Source organism: Megalops cyprinoides, chromosome 1, assembly GCF_013368585.1.
Source record: "Megalops cyprinoides isolate fMegCyp1 chromosome 1, fMegCyp1.pri, whole genome shotgun sequence".
Classification (NCBI taxonomy): domain Eukaryota; kingdom Metazoa; phylum Chordata; class Actinopteri; order Elopiformes; family Megalopidae; genus Megalops; species Megalops cyprinoides.
The window spans coordinates 61,892,145-61,906,305 of NC_050583.1; the positions used below are offsets into that span (position 1 = coordinate 61,892,145).

General features: G+C 41.6%; 1 protein-coding gene across 1 annotated transcript in view; it reads left to right on the plus strand.

Annotated features, from left to right (window-relative positions):
* Positions 1–2,765: 2,765 nt before the first annotated feature.
* Positions 2,766–14,161, plus strand: part of LOC118790746 (B-cell lymphoma/leukemia 11A-like) — a 51,612-nt gene continuing 40,216 nt past the window's right edge. The window contains exons 1-2 of the mRNA XM_036547749.1: positions 2,766–3,127; positions 7,602–7,943. Of these exons, the coding sequence (XP_036403642.1) occupies positions 3,073–3,127; positions 7,602–7,943 (397 nt within the window). The 5' untranslated portion in view covers positions 2,766–3,072. The remainder of the gene's footprint in view (positions 3,128–7,601; positions 7,944–14,161) is intronic.

Consider the following 14,161-nt stretch of genomic DNA (forward strand, 5'->3'; position numbering starts at 1 on the left):
ATAGCACTTTGATTAAAAATGATGCTCAGTATTTTCCAGTGGATTTTACGAGTATTTAATACTGTTGCTGTTTTAACCCGATGAACTTGCAATTATGTGGAAGTATTGTAGGTTTATAAATAAATACTATAATAAACAACTTAACACTTTCTGTTGCCCAATACCCTATATCTCCGTTACGTTAAAATCTACTGTTAAAGTCTAAATTTAATGAAGCCCTGGGAAAATCACGACCAATATAATGCATTCCTCTGCCCTTAAGTTTCTCTGGACAGCAGTGAGCATGCCACAGGGGACATGTGGATTGTATTAAGTCTGTTGCTTTAACTACAAGTTGCAAATGGAGAGTCATCCGTAGTAATTCTAATGAAAACGTGTGACTTGACACGTTGATTTTTAAATTCTTTAATCGTTTTGTGCTCTGCCTCTTCCAGTCTTGAATCATTCTTAAAAGTTAGCAACTGCTTGGTATTTGCGTTTTTATGTATTCGTTCTTTCCTGTTCCAATGATAAGCCCCTCCTCCTCAAGCTCACATGGCAGTGAAGTAAAAAAAGAAAAAAAAAAGACCTTCAAATCGTAAGTGGTCATGGTGTTCGGCCAAGAAGAGGCTAGCTAATTTAGTGATTGAGGTGCACTGCATGTGTTTGCCACTCATTTTGTAGTTTTAAAGGTTGACACAACGCTTGGAATAATAAAAAGAGCGGTGGATGTGAAACCTTATCATATCAGACCATGCCATAAGCAGCTGTTTGAAACCCTACCCATTTTTAAATGCACAGACTGGATTTTGTCTGTGCCATTATCTCCCCAGAATTTGAGAATTTACTTTCATCTGAACACCTCATGCAACATTTCCAAGCAATAGCCTACTCCGTCTGACTGTATGAACAAGGGTTTTTACCTATGTAAATCAATTTTTCCTGATGTAATAGTGCATATTCCTGACAATTTCTATTGCGTTTTTGTCAACATTTTGAAGAAAAACCTTTTAACAGACTGTACGCCACATGTTAACAAAATACAGACTACTCAATTTCAACACAGTCGCGTTTGTGTTTAATAAGCATTATTATCAAAAGAACAAAGATACACACAACAAAGACGCCTTGATTGATTTCTCCTATCATTGCTGAGAGTATCGCGATTTTAGGCATGTATGGCTTTAGAAATAACTGGTGACAGAATGTGCACATAATCCATTCCAAGAACTCAAAACTAATGTCCATTGGATACAGCAATTTAATAAACTTTTCCAAAATACGCGAAACTGCACGACTCAACATGCAACGCGTTGTAAAATCTCCCGATTTATCCCTCAGTCCAATGGTTCGTAAAGAGTAAACATCATTAAAGTTTTACGCCGAAGGTATTTTTTGAAGTCTTAAGACATACGTATTTTCGTTTTGCAAACTACTTCGAAATTAAATAGTTTGGCATCTCTTAGATGTATGTATAAGAATTCGTATAGCATGTTACCAAACCTTGCACCAAATCGTAGGACAGCCTGTGTTTTAGGTTGCTTGAAATATGCGGTGTTGCTCGCATATGGTCGTATAGACATGCCATCTAATTACTGTATAAGCTCCAAACTCAAATTCAAGTCTCGGACGCTCCTGAATAAAATAAGTACACCAGACACCGAAATGAATAAACTAACCTTGGCCCGGCAAATATTTCCACTCACTCAATTGTTCGCATTTTTAAAAATTTTCTCTTCGACGCTTCAGCTTCCTTTCCCGTTCATTTCTTTATGTTTCCCATTGATTTCTCCTCGACTAGCAGTGATAGTCCGCGCCTCAACACGTTTTCAAGATAATTCGCTCTTGTGATTCACCCGCTCCGTCGCTAGTCTGTCGTGCGTAAGCTACTTTTATTAGTTTGCGAGGCGACCCCCCCTCCCACCCACCATCACCACTACTTCACAGCTCCGATCATGTCATCGCTTACAGTAGGTTACTAGGTGTCATTGTTAAAATGGGTGCGCTGTTTATCTTATTTTTCAAAATAAATTTTGAAATACACCCCCCATATTTGAAAGCGTCCCCAACTTAGCATACTTATTCCTGTTATTTCCTGTTGAAGCACACTACAGTTTACTGCATTAATTTTTTGGTAGGTTTATAGCTTCACACCCTATCCATTCCTTATCCAATGCAAACATTTTTCAACCTATTCGTATACTCATTGTTTAATAACCACGCACTGGCTATTTCTGTGCCTGTCATCCCTACCTGGTTCTCTACACAACGTCTCTGCCATACGGAACCTGCCCGTCCTGTATATGCCAACCAATTGTTTCTCACGCCCAGTTTAGTTTCAAAACACCTTAATTCTTTACATCCCTTATGTGTACACACGCCGCTGGCAGTTTGGTGCACTACGTTCCTACACCAGAACCCTGATCAATGCGACAGCTTACTTTAAACGCCCCGACAACCCTGTCCCCGACAACTTGTCCTCTCCCCTTTTGTACATACATGTCCTGCCCTCTAGAATCTCCGGTCCATTGGCATTTCTTGGTCTATTTTTCAACGTCCACCTCCCCTGTTCACCGCTTTCATTAAACCTCTCTCTCTCTCTCTCTCTCTCTCTCTCCCTCCCTCCCTCTCTCTCTCTCGCTCTCTCACTCTCTCACACCCCCCCCCCCCCCTTGCCTCTTGTTCGGCCCCCTGATCTCTCTGTCCATTGGCTTCTTCGGGTCTATTTTTCATGTCCAGCCCCTAATGAGTGTCCATTGGTTTTGTTATTTCCATTCCCTCCTCCCACTCCCCGGCTTTGCCCTGCCCATGTTTTGTATGTCTGTGTCCATCCATCTCCTGACGTTCAAGTTCGCAGGACGTCACGTCCGCACTTGAACTTGCAGCTCAGGGGGGCTTTTGCCATTTTTTCATCTCTCTCTTTTCAAAAAAGCCATGACGGCTATCCCACAATCCATCGTCTCTGCGCCATCTTTGTATTATTTCTAATTTATTTTGGATGTCAAAGGCATTGATGAAGATATTTTCTCTGGAGTCTCCCTTCTAACCCGGCTCTCCCGATGTGAACCGAGCTGAAAGCCACCACCAACCACCATGTCTCGCCGCAAGCAAGGCAAGCCCCAGCACTTAAGCAAACGGGAGTTTTCGCGTAAGTAGAACAAAAATGCAATTTATACCCTTATCCTTAATTTTACACCAGCCCGTAGACCAGTCTCATCAGTAAAGAAGAACATCAGTGACTGGAATTCGCGGTGACCGTGCACTGGACATTGGACAGCGAAGATCGTAGTCAAGTGGACTTCACTTAAAAGCATGGCGAGAATCTTTTTCACTGAGACATACCTATGCCACTGTCATTCCCTCTATAACTTGACCAAAAAGTTTCATTTTCAGCATGCAATCCTTTGAAACTGGATTATTTTGCAGTATGAATTTTTTGTAACATGCAAATGGCTTTCGTGCCCCCGTTGCTTTAGCCACTTAAGGGCATATGGTAAGGTAGGTGATTGTGCTAGCTAGGTATGCATGCTTTACCATAGTTATATATGGTTGCTGTATCTAATGGAGGATCTCTCAATGCTGCCTATGTACCGCCACGAGAGGATTTCCCTCCTCGTACTATTTTTTGGAAGATTTTCAAAAAAGTTGAAGTGGATTTTGATTGGGAAAAATCTCGTGTTCGACTGTTTACAAGCACCGCGTGCGCGGAACTCACTGCCAGCAGCATCGAAAGCGAGGAAATAGAAATATTAATAAGCGTGTGATATGAGACGTATACCTATGTATCTTACGATTGAACTTGTAAATATTTAAAGCTTTATTTGGCTGTTACAGTGTAAGACGCTTAGAAGCGACTCGTGGTAAAATGGTGCGAGCTTTCATAAAGAGGAACAGGAACACTGCTTTACCAGTGTTTTCCATTTTTTGCACATGCATTTGTGGATCGGTTATGTATATTTCATTTGACCCTAACAAGGAGCTAACGAGGTAAGGTAATGTAATACATATATGTATATATATATATATATATATATATATATATATATATATATATATATATATAGAGAGAGAGAGAGAGAGAGAGAAAGAGAGAGAGAGTCATTGCTTCTAGTCTCCTTGTTTTTAACAGGGTATACAGTGAGTATACAGTATTGGTACGCATTCGTAAATAATTTCAGAATCTTTCGCAATGCGTTAGCTAGAGCGGTGGCCTCTTACTATCGCAATATGTTGCTCGTTACATTTCGTGCACATGTTTATTCAGCGATAAATTAAAAAAAATGTAAATGGTTTTGGGAAACGGTGAATTGGATGAGAAATGACTTTCCTTTGACTGTAACGCATCGTAACAGATTAATCGCAAACATATTACATTAGTTTTTAGTTATCTGTTTGGGCGCATTTGAAATGGTTACATTGTAGGGTATCGTATATTGCTATAATGTTTCTGCTCCCGGCTCCCCTGTTAAGTTATGTTGGTCTTACTGCAAAGACGTCTCGCGGTTGTATTGAAGCCCTCTTTTGCAGGGAATTTGGTTCCGTCGCTAGGAGGCAGAAGACGATCATAAACTGGAAATGAACTTGAACCTGATCACTTTCACCGCCACCTTAATCTACATGGCTTGACTATATGTATGGAAAAAGAAACGCATAATACGATTTTTATAGTTCCATTATTCCACCTCCTTTTTACCTCCTCTGCCTCAAAATTCATGTTCCTTTCAATCAGCACTTTTATACAAGTCAGAATTTAAATGAATTTGTCAACATATTCTGAAAATGTCTATTTAAATGAACTGCAGTTCGTATGTTTTATTGCTTTGTTCAAGAAATAATCGCGAATGTAGGTTTACCAGAAATGGTGGGATATTGTGTTTTGAACGTGTTGCTTACTACAGTTAGTGGAGCAGTTTACTAGTTTGGAAATGATGGCTCTAATAAGGTTAGTGATTCTACTCATGCCCTTCGTCCATCTTGTCGGTGCACGTTATTTAGCAGATATGTAATTTAAATACAATGACCAGTGTGTGTGTGGAGATCAGTAAACAGTAATGTTCGTATCTGTGTGGCTGTTTTTTCTGACACAATATTTTTGCTGTAATCCGTTTCCTCTCCTCCATTAGTAAGACATTGGAATTTGAAGAAGGGAGAATGACAGAAAAATAGATGGTACTTGACGTTTGGTTTTAATCCACGTGCATGCCAGGGTACTTTATCGTTGAAATTCCACAGTTTCGAGACAGGTCGGATTGTCATACTAATTTTCGGCTGATTGACTGCAGCGCACACGATCTTACACGATCAATTACACATAGCTTTATTGTTTTCACCATTTCGGTTAGGCTGTTAGACCTTTTCAAATAAACACTTTTACATACAGCCAATAAATGTTTTGAGACTACCTTCTCTTTCAAAAATGTTTTTTTTCTTGTTAATCTGCAGTGTATCAACGCGAGTTTGGAAAATTAGTAGTGAAGTATTATTTTTAATTAATATTAATTTTAATTAAACAATTGAAAATACGAACTCAAATACATAGTCTCCCACTGTTACATGCAAGTTTCATTGTTCCTTTGATAAGAAGTATTCATATTATATTTAGATATAGATTTCTTAAGCAATAGAGTAGAAATAAACATTTTCCAAAAGTTGTCTTTTCAACTGAAGAGAAGAGTCAATAAGTTCATTCCATTTGATAATGAAAAACAAGACAGTGATATGAAAATGTCTTCAACTGCTTTTTGAGAAATGAAAATTCCTTTTTTTCCATTTTTTACTGGCCCTGTCTTTAGTTTCAGTAGAGGTGAACAGACTGTTTAATTTAGATAAAGACAAAACATTCCAAATCCGACAGGGCGGCCAAAATGAACGAGCTGAAGATAAAGTACAGATGTATCAAATGCTGGAACCGCTTGAGATTACAGAAAGCTATATTTTTGCTACCGATACGTTGTCGTCATCGTCAAAGCAGGAGGCCACGTCTTGATGATTGTTAATGTGTCTAAATGCGCAGGAATGTTGTATAACCCCCACAATTCCTGTGTCTGACCTGACACAGAATTAAGGGTAGTACCGGCGGCAAAAATTCATCACATGTTATCTCTATGTCCTAGTTCGAGCGCAGATGTCGTGTAGAATTGCTCTTTCAAATGTTTTCTCTCTGCACGTCTGGGAACTACTCCATTTACCCCCCTAAATATCTGGTCTAGGCTAGGCTGAAATAAATTTAACCTCCGTTCACAAGATCCCAGCACTTTTATCAAAATGTGTTCTAATCATCCCTTACTCAAATTAAAATCTATTTTTTGATTCTCTGTGGTTTTAGGTTCATTAAAACGTGAAATTGGCAGCATGATAAAGAGGGTCAAGCTATTTAACCATTAGGAAGCTCGCAGAATGCTTCCCACCTCTACACAGCTTTAAAACACACCAAGCATTTGAACGGTTTCACTGCTTGTTTCTTTTTTGACTACCATCTTTGTACATCGTTGTAAACTGCTATCGATCATTCCGTCAATCATACAGGCGTCACATAGAATTGGTGCTCTCAGAATTACAAGGGGTGACTCTTGAGAGAGCTGTTTAATGTTAAATTCCTAATCCCAGATTCTGTGCTTAAACCCCTGAGCGTTTCTGCATACTGATTTCCGGCTGTGAAAGTGATTATCGAGGAAATAAAAGTCACGCGCACAAAGGAGCTCCTTGGTACTTTTTTGGATCTAAAATACACCGTTTCCCAGTTTAGACATGTGTTGGGCACATTTTAAATGGCCTTCCATTTTAAGATCGCGAAGGGCAGCCTAAGCAGGGGGAGAAGGGAAAAAATATTTAATGAGGAAGGCTGAAAGCAATTTATTTAAATGCCCATCTGATGTGTTCATTTTTACCCCTGAAAATGTTTCCTGCTCTCAGTCTGATTTTTGAACCATGGTTCTCTTTGCAGCCGTTTACCATGTGGAATATTCTGGGGAGCTTTTTTAAAAAATAAGGCTGTAGCATTATTTTTTCAAGTTTATTTTTTTCTCCTCAAACTGTAATGTATGTGTGTATACTTCTGCACCCATGACTATAGCAGAATTCAGAGAAATTGAAGTACCTGAAAGACAGGTTACTTTATTTACATTAAATTATCTTATGTTATTGTACATTAGAGCACAGTATTGTCTTGTGATTTTGATGGAGTATTAGCTGGTGGGTATATTTAAATTATGTGTGTTGATGAGTATATTTACAGCATTTGAGTTCTTGTATATAAAATGTATGAATCCTTTGTATTACATGTCCTAATACAGTACTTGTTTAATTCCTTTTTATTGCCCCAAAAATGGTTTGCTGTTGGTTTGGATTTGCTTCCCCTTCAAGAAAACTTTTGTAAAAGGTACAGAAATCTGGACATTGTAACAGGCCTCACTGCATGTGGGTTAAACATTGTTGTCTTCCTTTTAATAAAGGAATGAATAAACAAAGTGTTAAAACAAAAGAAGGTGCCACTTCTGTTTATGTACTTGCAACCCTTTAAAGTGAGGACAAATCATGTGAAATGTGCCTCTTAGACTGTATGTTTGGATGTCTCAGTCTCTAACGTTCTCTCTGGTGCGTGTGTGTGTCCCTCCTGTATCCAGCCGAGCCCCTGACAGCCATTCTCCCAGAGGAGCAGCAGGAGCACCGAACGCTGGTGGCTCCGGAAGGGGACCAGGACCTCCTCACTTGTGGCCAGTGTCAGATGAACTTCCCTCTCGGGGATATCCTTGTTTTTATTGAGCACAAAAGGAGGCAATGCAATGGCAGTCTGTGCCCGGACAAGGCTGTGGATAAGCCGCCCTCTCCCTCGCCCTTGCCCTTGCGTGGCGAACTGCGGAGGGTCTCCAACCCCGTGGAGGTGGGCGTCCAGGTCACGCCGGAGGATGACGACTGCTTGTCGACATCCTCCCGAGGAATCTGCCCCAAGCAAGAAAACGTAACAGGTAACAAGCGCTGACGGAACAAAACGGAGCACAGAAAAAAGAAGAACTTAGCCAAATGAAAAGGGATGTGTCTGCTGCAGGAGGTGGGAGGGGGAGGGTCTCGCAAACGATAAGGTGATCGTTCACGCTCCTGCTTGCAAGCGTACGATTGCGTGTCGCGCGCGCACACACGCAGGAGTCTTCAGCCTCGCGTTGGCTTGCTTACCATTTGTCTTTGTGGGGTCTGGTGTCCCAGAGAGAGGGAGGATCCCGGCTGTGGCAAAGGATCCAGATGTCTGTTTCCTTTGAGAGGGACTTAACATTATCATCAGATACTGATTTTATTCCGCCAGACAGGGCAGAGCAGAACTTGGCGTTCAGAAGCAGTGAAACTTGGGGTAGCAGCAAGTTGCAGATTTAGTGTTTTTGTTTAGAGTTAAGGGAGGAATTTTTCCCTAACCCACAATATGCTGTCTTTGCTTACCAAAAATACTATACACATAATGTGACCCTGATATGAATAGTCATTTGTTATAGGGAATTAGGGGAAAATCTCTTTGTGATTGGGTTCATTTAGCTTTGTACCTCCTGCTTTCTCATCCTGTGAATGACACTAGCTGTAGGTCTGCGACTGTGGGCTAGACTATTTTTGAGAAACAGTGTTGAAATGGTTAAATTGGTTCAACAGTGGTCCCGGGATCTATAGAGCTTTTCTCCCCACAGTAATCGAATACAGCCCACAGGCAAAGTGACATCAGCGACCTTGACTTTCGGTTGCCATTTGTGACTGGCCAGGTCGGAGGAGAGGCGGTGTGCTTAAATCGCACAGTAACAGGGTTATTCCCTCCCAAACAGTGAGGAGGCTAGGGGGGCGTGCAAGAGGGAGTGTGGAGGGGTTGATGTGGCAGGAGAGGCCTCAGTCTACCTCCACAGTCCCGATAATGCTGCTTGGACACTCTGGTGTGGTTCAGACAGCTGTATCTTGACATCTTTGTGGTTTCAGAAGGCCACATCTTACCACTATAAATGCAGGCTTGCAGGGTATCACTTTCTTTCTAAAACAGAAATAAATAAATAAAAAACTGAAAAGAATTTCAGTGTATTTAGTTGTCAAGGAAGAGTAATTTATTTCATGAATCAACACCACTAATTGTTAGTTTTTTCTTCATTATTTTAATTAGGGAGAACTTTCAGCGGTTGACTTTACAGCACTAAATTAGGCCTGGGAAAACATGAAATGCTGTAAAGGAAATAAAGAACAAAACAAAACCGTTTATCACTTAGCTGTAAACAACTTGGAATTCATGGCGATGAACTTTGACCAGAGGTAGTCCTCTGTTCTTAAAAACTCAAAAACTATTTTTCTTTGTGCTCCCAGTGTCTATTGATAGGCTGCGTTTCAGCACAGACAGCCAAGTGGAGAGACCGAGACTTAATCACAATTTAGTGCAGTGTCCATTTAATGCTGTCTCCATGGGCACAGAAATTTATGAGCAGCTCTGCCTGTTTGTTGAGTTTCTTAAAGGCTTGCTCTGCACTCAAATGTGCAGTGTTGCTTACTTGTATACTTGTTGAACAGCGTTTTAATTGGACACTGCAAGATCTGGTTGCTTCCCTTGTTTTCGTTGGTGAAATCCACACTTTCGTTAGGTTCAGCAATGTGCCGTGGAAAGGTTGCAGTGTCTGAAAACGTCTCATCAAATTTTGTGTGTTGCCCAATGTTCACATGACGGGTATTCTCAGCTCTGTTTCAAGGATCACTTTCCAGGAAGAGCTTGGGCAAGGTTGGTCCAATTTGTTTTGGGGTGGTCCTATCATTTGCACTTGATCATCGTTTTGGAGATGATTCTCAGTTGCTGGTATCACCTTGGTTTCCACACGTTTCGGTTGTACCGTGTTGCATTACGTGGAGATTTTTCCCCTGACTGTATTTAACAGACATACTGTCTGAACATGTCTTAATGGATAAAAGGAAGAGTCCACAGCTGATTCAGTTAGCCAGAGCTTCACACATTTTGGTGCTAACGGGGGTTGTCTTGTCTTCAAGATGTCGTTGTGCTTTCAGCACAAATTACACAATCCATTTTAGCACACTTGCCACAGCATACATGTAGTCTTTCTTCTTTCAGTCACTGGACTTGGTTATTAAGCTCATTTACATCATAATGTGAAAGGGTTCAACTGATAGCGTTGGGTCACTGGTATTATGTGTTTGTGTTGTATTTTTTAAACCAATTTCGTGGGAAGGGATCTCAATGGCTCCTTAACATTTTGTTCTTGAAACTGCTTGCTTCGAGGGCGAGCTGAATGAGCTGAATTAATCACATTAGAGGTGAAGTCCGACATAATGTTTTTGCTGCCTGTTATAATTATGAATCTCTATTCATTTATATGCTGGGATGTGATGGTGAGAACTCCTCGGTGAGCTGGCAGTATTTCCCCATTGTGGCGTGTCTGATGAAGAAACCGGTCAGGCTGCAGGTGGCTCGATTGTTCTCTCACCATCCTCTTGCAAACACATTATCCAGACTAACGCTGAGCTGGAGTCTGGGAAATAAATAGGGCAGGGAATAATAATAATAATAATAATAATAATAATAATGATGATGATAATAACAATAATAATAATAATGATAATAATAGTCGTAATACGACTACTACTACTACTATTAGTAATAATAATAATACTAATAATAACAACACAACATATTTATTGCTTTGATCATTATTAGTAGTAGTAGTAGTTCTATGATCAGCAGTGATACTATAGACATTATTAATCCTACTAATATTATTATTAACGTTGTTATTTTGATTATAGTAAGGGAGGTTAGTTAAAATGGTAGTATTAAAATAGAGTTGAGTAGGGGTCAGGTTTGTGAATATGAGGCAAACTGGCAGGCAGAAAGGTAACTGAAGGGAGCCCATAGAGGTCCAGCTTGAATAGTCTTATATGGAGTGAGACTCTCGTGATGTCACGTCTTATTTACATATCGAGCAGCTCTGTTTAAAAAGACAAAAAGCAGTACCTGTCATGCAGGAATGGGGAGTGCACATCTTGCTTGCTGCCTCAATAGGCACACACACCCAAGCCTGTGACCCCGTCTTGGAACTTGTGCACACGCACACACACACACACACACACACACACAATCACATTCACTAACTCTCTGTGAAGTGCTGCATGCCCTCTTTCAAAACGTATGCTTGTTTTCATTTTTATGTTTTCATCTATTTATTTCAACATTTTAAAAGTAGCAAAAATAAAATTCATTGGTGGAGGCATACATTATTTTCATTTGTTGCCAGTTTGTTGAAATTAATTGGTGGCCACTGCAAACGTGAAAGGACTCAATGTGGAAATAATTTAGTTTGCAAGAAAGGATGCAATGAAAGTATGATGAAACCATTATTATAGTGCCTATAATTCCACAAAGTGAAATATCTAGTGTGAACATATACTTAAATTATCCATTGAATTTACATTGGCTCTAAATCATTTGTCAGAATAATGAACTGTAATTTCCAGGAGAAAAATATTAGGAAGGCACACTTACTAAAATTATCAATGTATTGATAAAGACCAGAAGTGAAGTGCTGGGTCTCAGTAAGGACTGTTTGTTTTTTTTTCTTTGTCAGGGTATGTTTTTGAGCCTCTGGAGTGAGTTCCCTCCCCCTCTGTTGGAGCAATTGCTCTGCTGTTCCTGCTTCAGTGTAAATGAAGCGCCATCCAATTAATATCGAATCAATTATGCTGTGGCGTAGCCTGGCACACAAAGTGCACGTAATGTCCAACTCCAATATGTCACCCGGCTGACCGCCTTGGAACACCCAGGCTATTTTAGAAAACGGTTTCATCCGTGCAGTTTTCATTGCTAGTCTTTCCAATCGGCCTCTACTTAAGGAGTAAATTGATGCCTCAGTCCCAGTCGTCATCAAAGCATTTTTACATAGGAATCGCATCTAGTGTGTGTGGCTTTTTATTTTCTGTTTTTTTTTTTTTCAGCGCCATGTAAAGATTGTTTTTAAGTGGATGCAAAGTTATCTGTGATGTTGAGCCAGAGCTATAGTAGAAACGCCAGACGTTTGACCGCAAATTAATAGTGTGTGTTGAATGCCTTGGACGGAGCAGCTTTACTCCATATGCCACGGCAGGGTCAGCAGGCAGCAGCACTTTATCTCTCACCATCGCGGTGCGGGAGCCCGTTGCAGCGACGTCAGAGTGCGGGGATGTCTGTGGGTGGCAGGCGGCAGGGGTAGGGGGAAGGGGGGGGGGAGGGTTGGCGGCGTGGCGCAGCTCGGAGGAGGAACAGCGGCGCTAGAGGAACAGCGGCGGTCTGGAGAAACACTGCCCGTCTGGACAGTCGACAGGACGTCCCAGCAGACGTCCAGAAAAAAACCCAGAGTCCGTGCTGGCAGAGGAGAACATGTTGAGAGATGAGGGCAATGCGTGTAGCTCTGGAGGGTTGTCGTGTGTGCGATGCCCAATTAGGGTCCCTTTTGTGCTCCTTGTATGCATGCCAGCCACCCTACCTGGGAGGCGCCGGTTCTCTTTAATCAAGAAACCGGACCTCTGAGTGACTGATCACATCCACTGCCCTTGCGCTGCTCCACAGGGGTCAGTCCCAGCGCTACAGCACCGTGGCTGGTTGACTTGGTCGGGCCTGTATGGGCATGCGTAGCCATCTTTCCCGATTGGTTTCTCTGCTATCAGTCCCGGCTCAGTGCGATGTCTGCGACCCACTTCTTTGGGGAACGGGCTGCCCACGATTTTGGCTCGGTGATGCACGCCCTCAAACGAGAGGCACACCCAGCTCCTTGATTTTTTGGTGTCACGCATTAGCAGGCCCTGCGCCTCGGAGCAGAGGGGGGCTCGTTCTGTGCCGTTTTCCGGCAGCAGCCTGCCGAGGAAGCCGTCGGCGCTCTCCGGTACTGTACCACCCCTCCCTTTGTCTACCAGATTGCAACTCCATCCGCCAAGGCTGCAATCTCCAGAGCAATCTCCCAAAGAAAAATGCAGAATGGTTGGAAATATCACTCTTCTTTGCGTTTAAGATAATTTAAGCGTAGTGTATGTCTCTGTGAGTGTGCGCGTACGCTTTTTCTCCTGTGTGTTTGCAGCATGCCAGGGTAAGATGCAGCTCTTGGTGATGTGAGATGTGCCAGGCTTTGATGGTTTACCATTCCTATACACTACCGCCGTCAGTGTGCGAAAGTCATCAGTTTGTTGGGAGGACTAATATACAATATAATACGGTTGATTTGCATGATACAGCGTAGGTCGAGAAAGATTATTTCAGCTGTGGCTTTATTTAAATATAAATAATCCATCTTGGTGTATGGATTGACAGTTTAAAGAATTATATTTTTCTTTCAGTTTAAAGTGTAACAAATTGTCCTATCGAGCATAACAGATTGCTCACTGAGTTCCTGTCTCATTCTCTGCATTTTTTGTAAAGTCAGGGATGGGAGGTGTCGTGGAAAAAAAAGAAAGATGTCACACACATTTATTCTCAGAAACGTAACATTTTCTTTCCCACTCAAAATTCTTTATCCGTCCTGCATAATTCATCCTGATTTGGAAGAATATTACATTTTCTTGTCGAACGGCGCTATTCGCTAGTGCATCGGAATAAAATTTTTGGAACCTGATTTTTCTTCCTCTCTCGTAACCTCCAGACAGATCACAGAACACGGAGCAGCTCTATTCTCGGTACCTGTGTTCAGTGCCTCCCCGAGTGCCGGAACAAAGGTATTTAGCTGCCAGCCTGCCTGGCATGCTGCCATCTCTCCTCCATAAGCCCCCCCCCCCACCACCGGGTGCCCGTCGTTTGGCCCCCCTCGACAATGCCTTCTTTTTACCGACGTGAGGAATCAAAGCCAGGGGTACGCGTCTCTTTGTTCACGCCTATCTGCTGATACTCAGCAGGCAGACAGGCTCCAAAATAATTGGCCACATATATGTATATTTTGTTTGAAACCGAAGGCTGTTGATCTAGATTGATGCTCATACGCTTTCTTTAAACCCAAAAAATAGGTGCCTGAGCCACGGTTTTCCTTCGTTGAAAGCTGAGGTTTTTTGGAAGTGTTTTTTTTTTTTTTTTGTCAAAACAATTTCAGACCGACTAATTGCTTTTTTTCCAAGGCATTTTTTTTTGTAATAACCAGGTATTCCCTTGTTGCGAAATTGTTTTGATTCCCCCTTGTAATTAAGCAATTTGAATACAAGGGAAGTACCT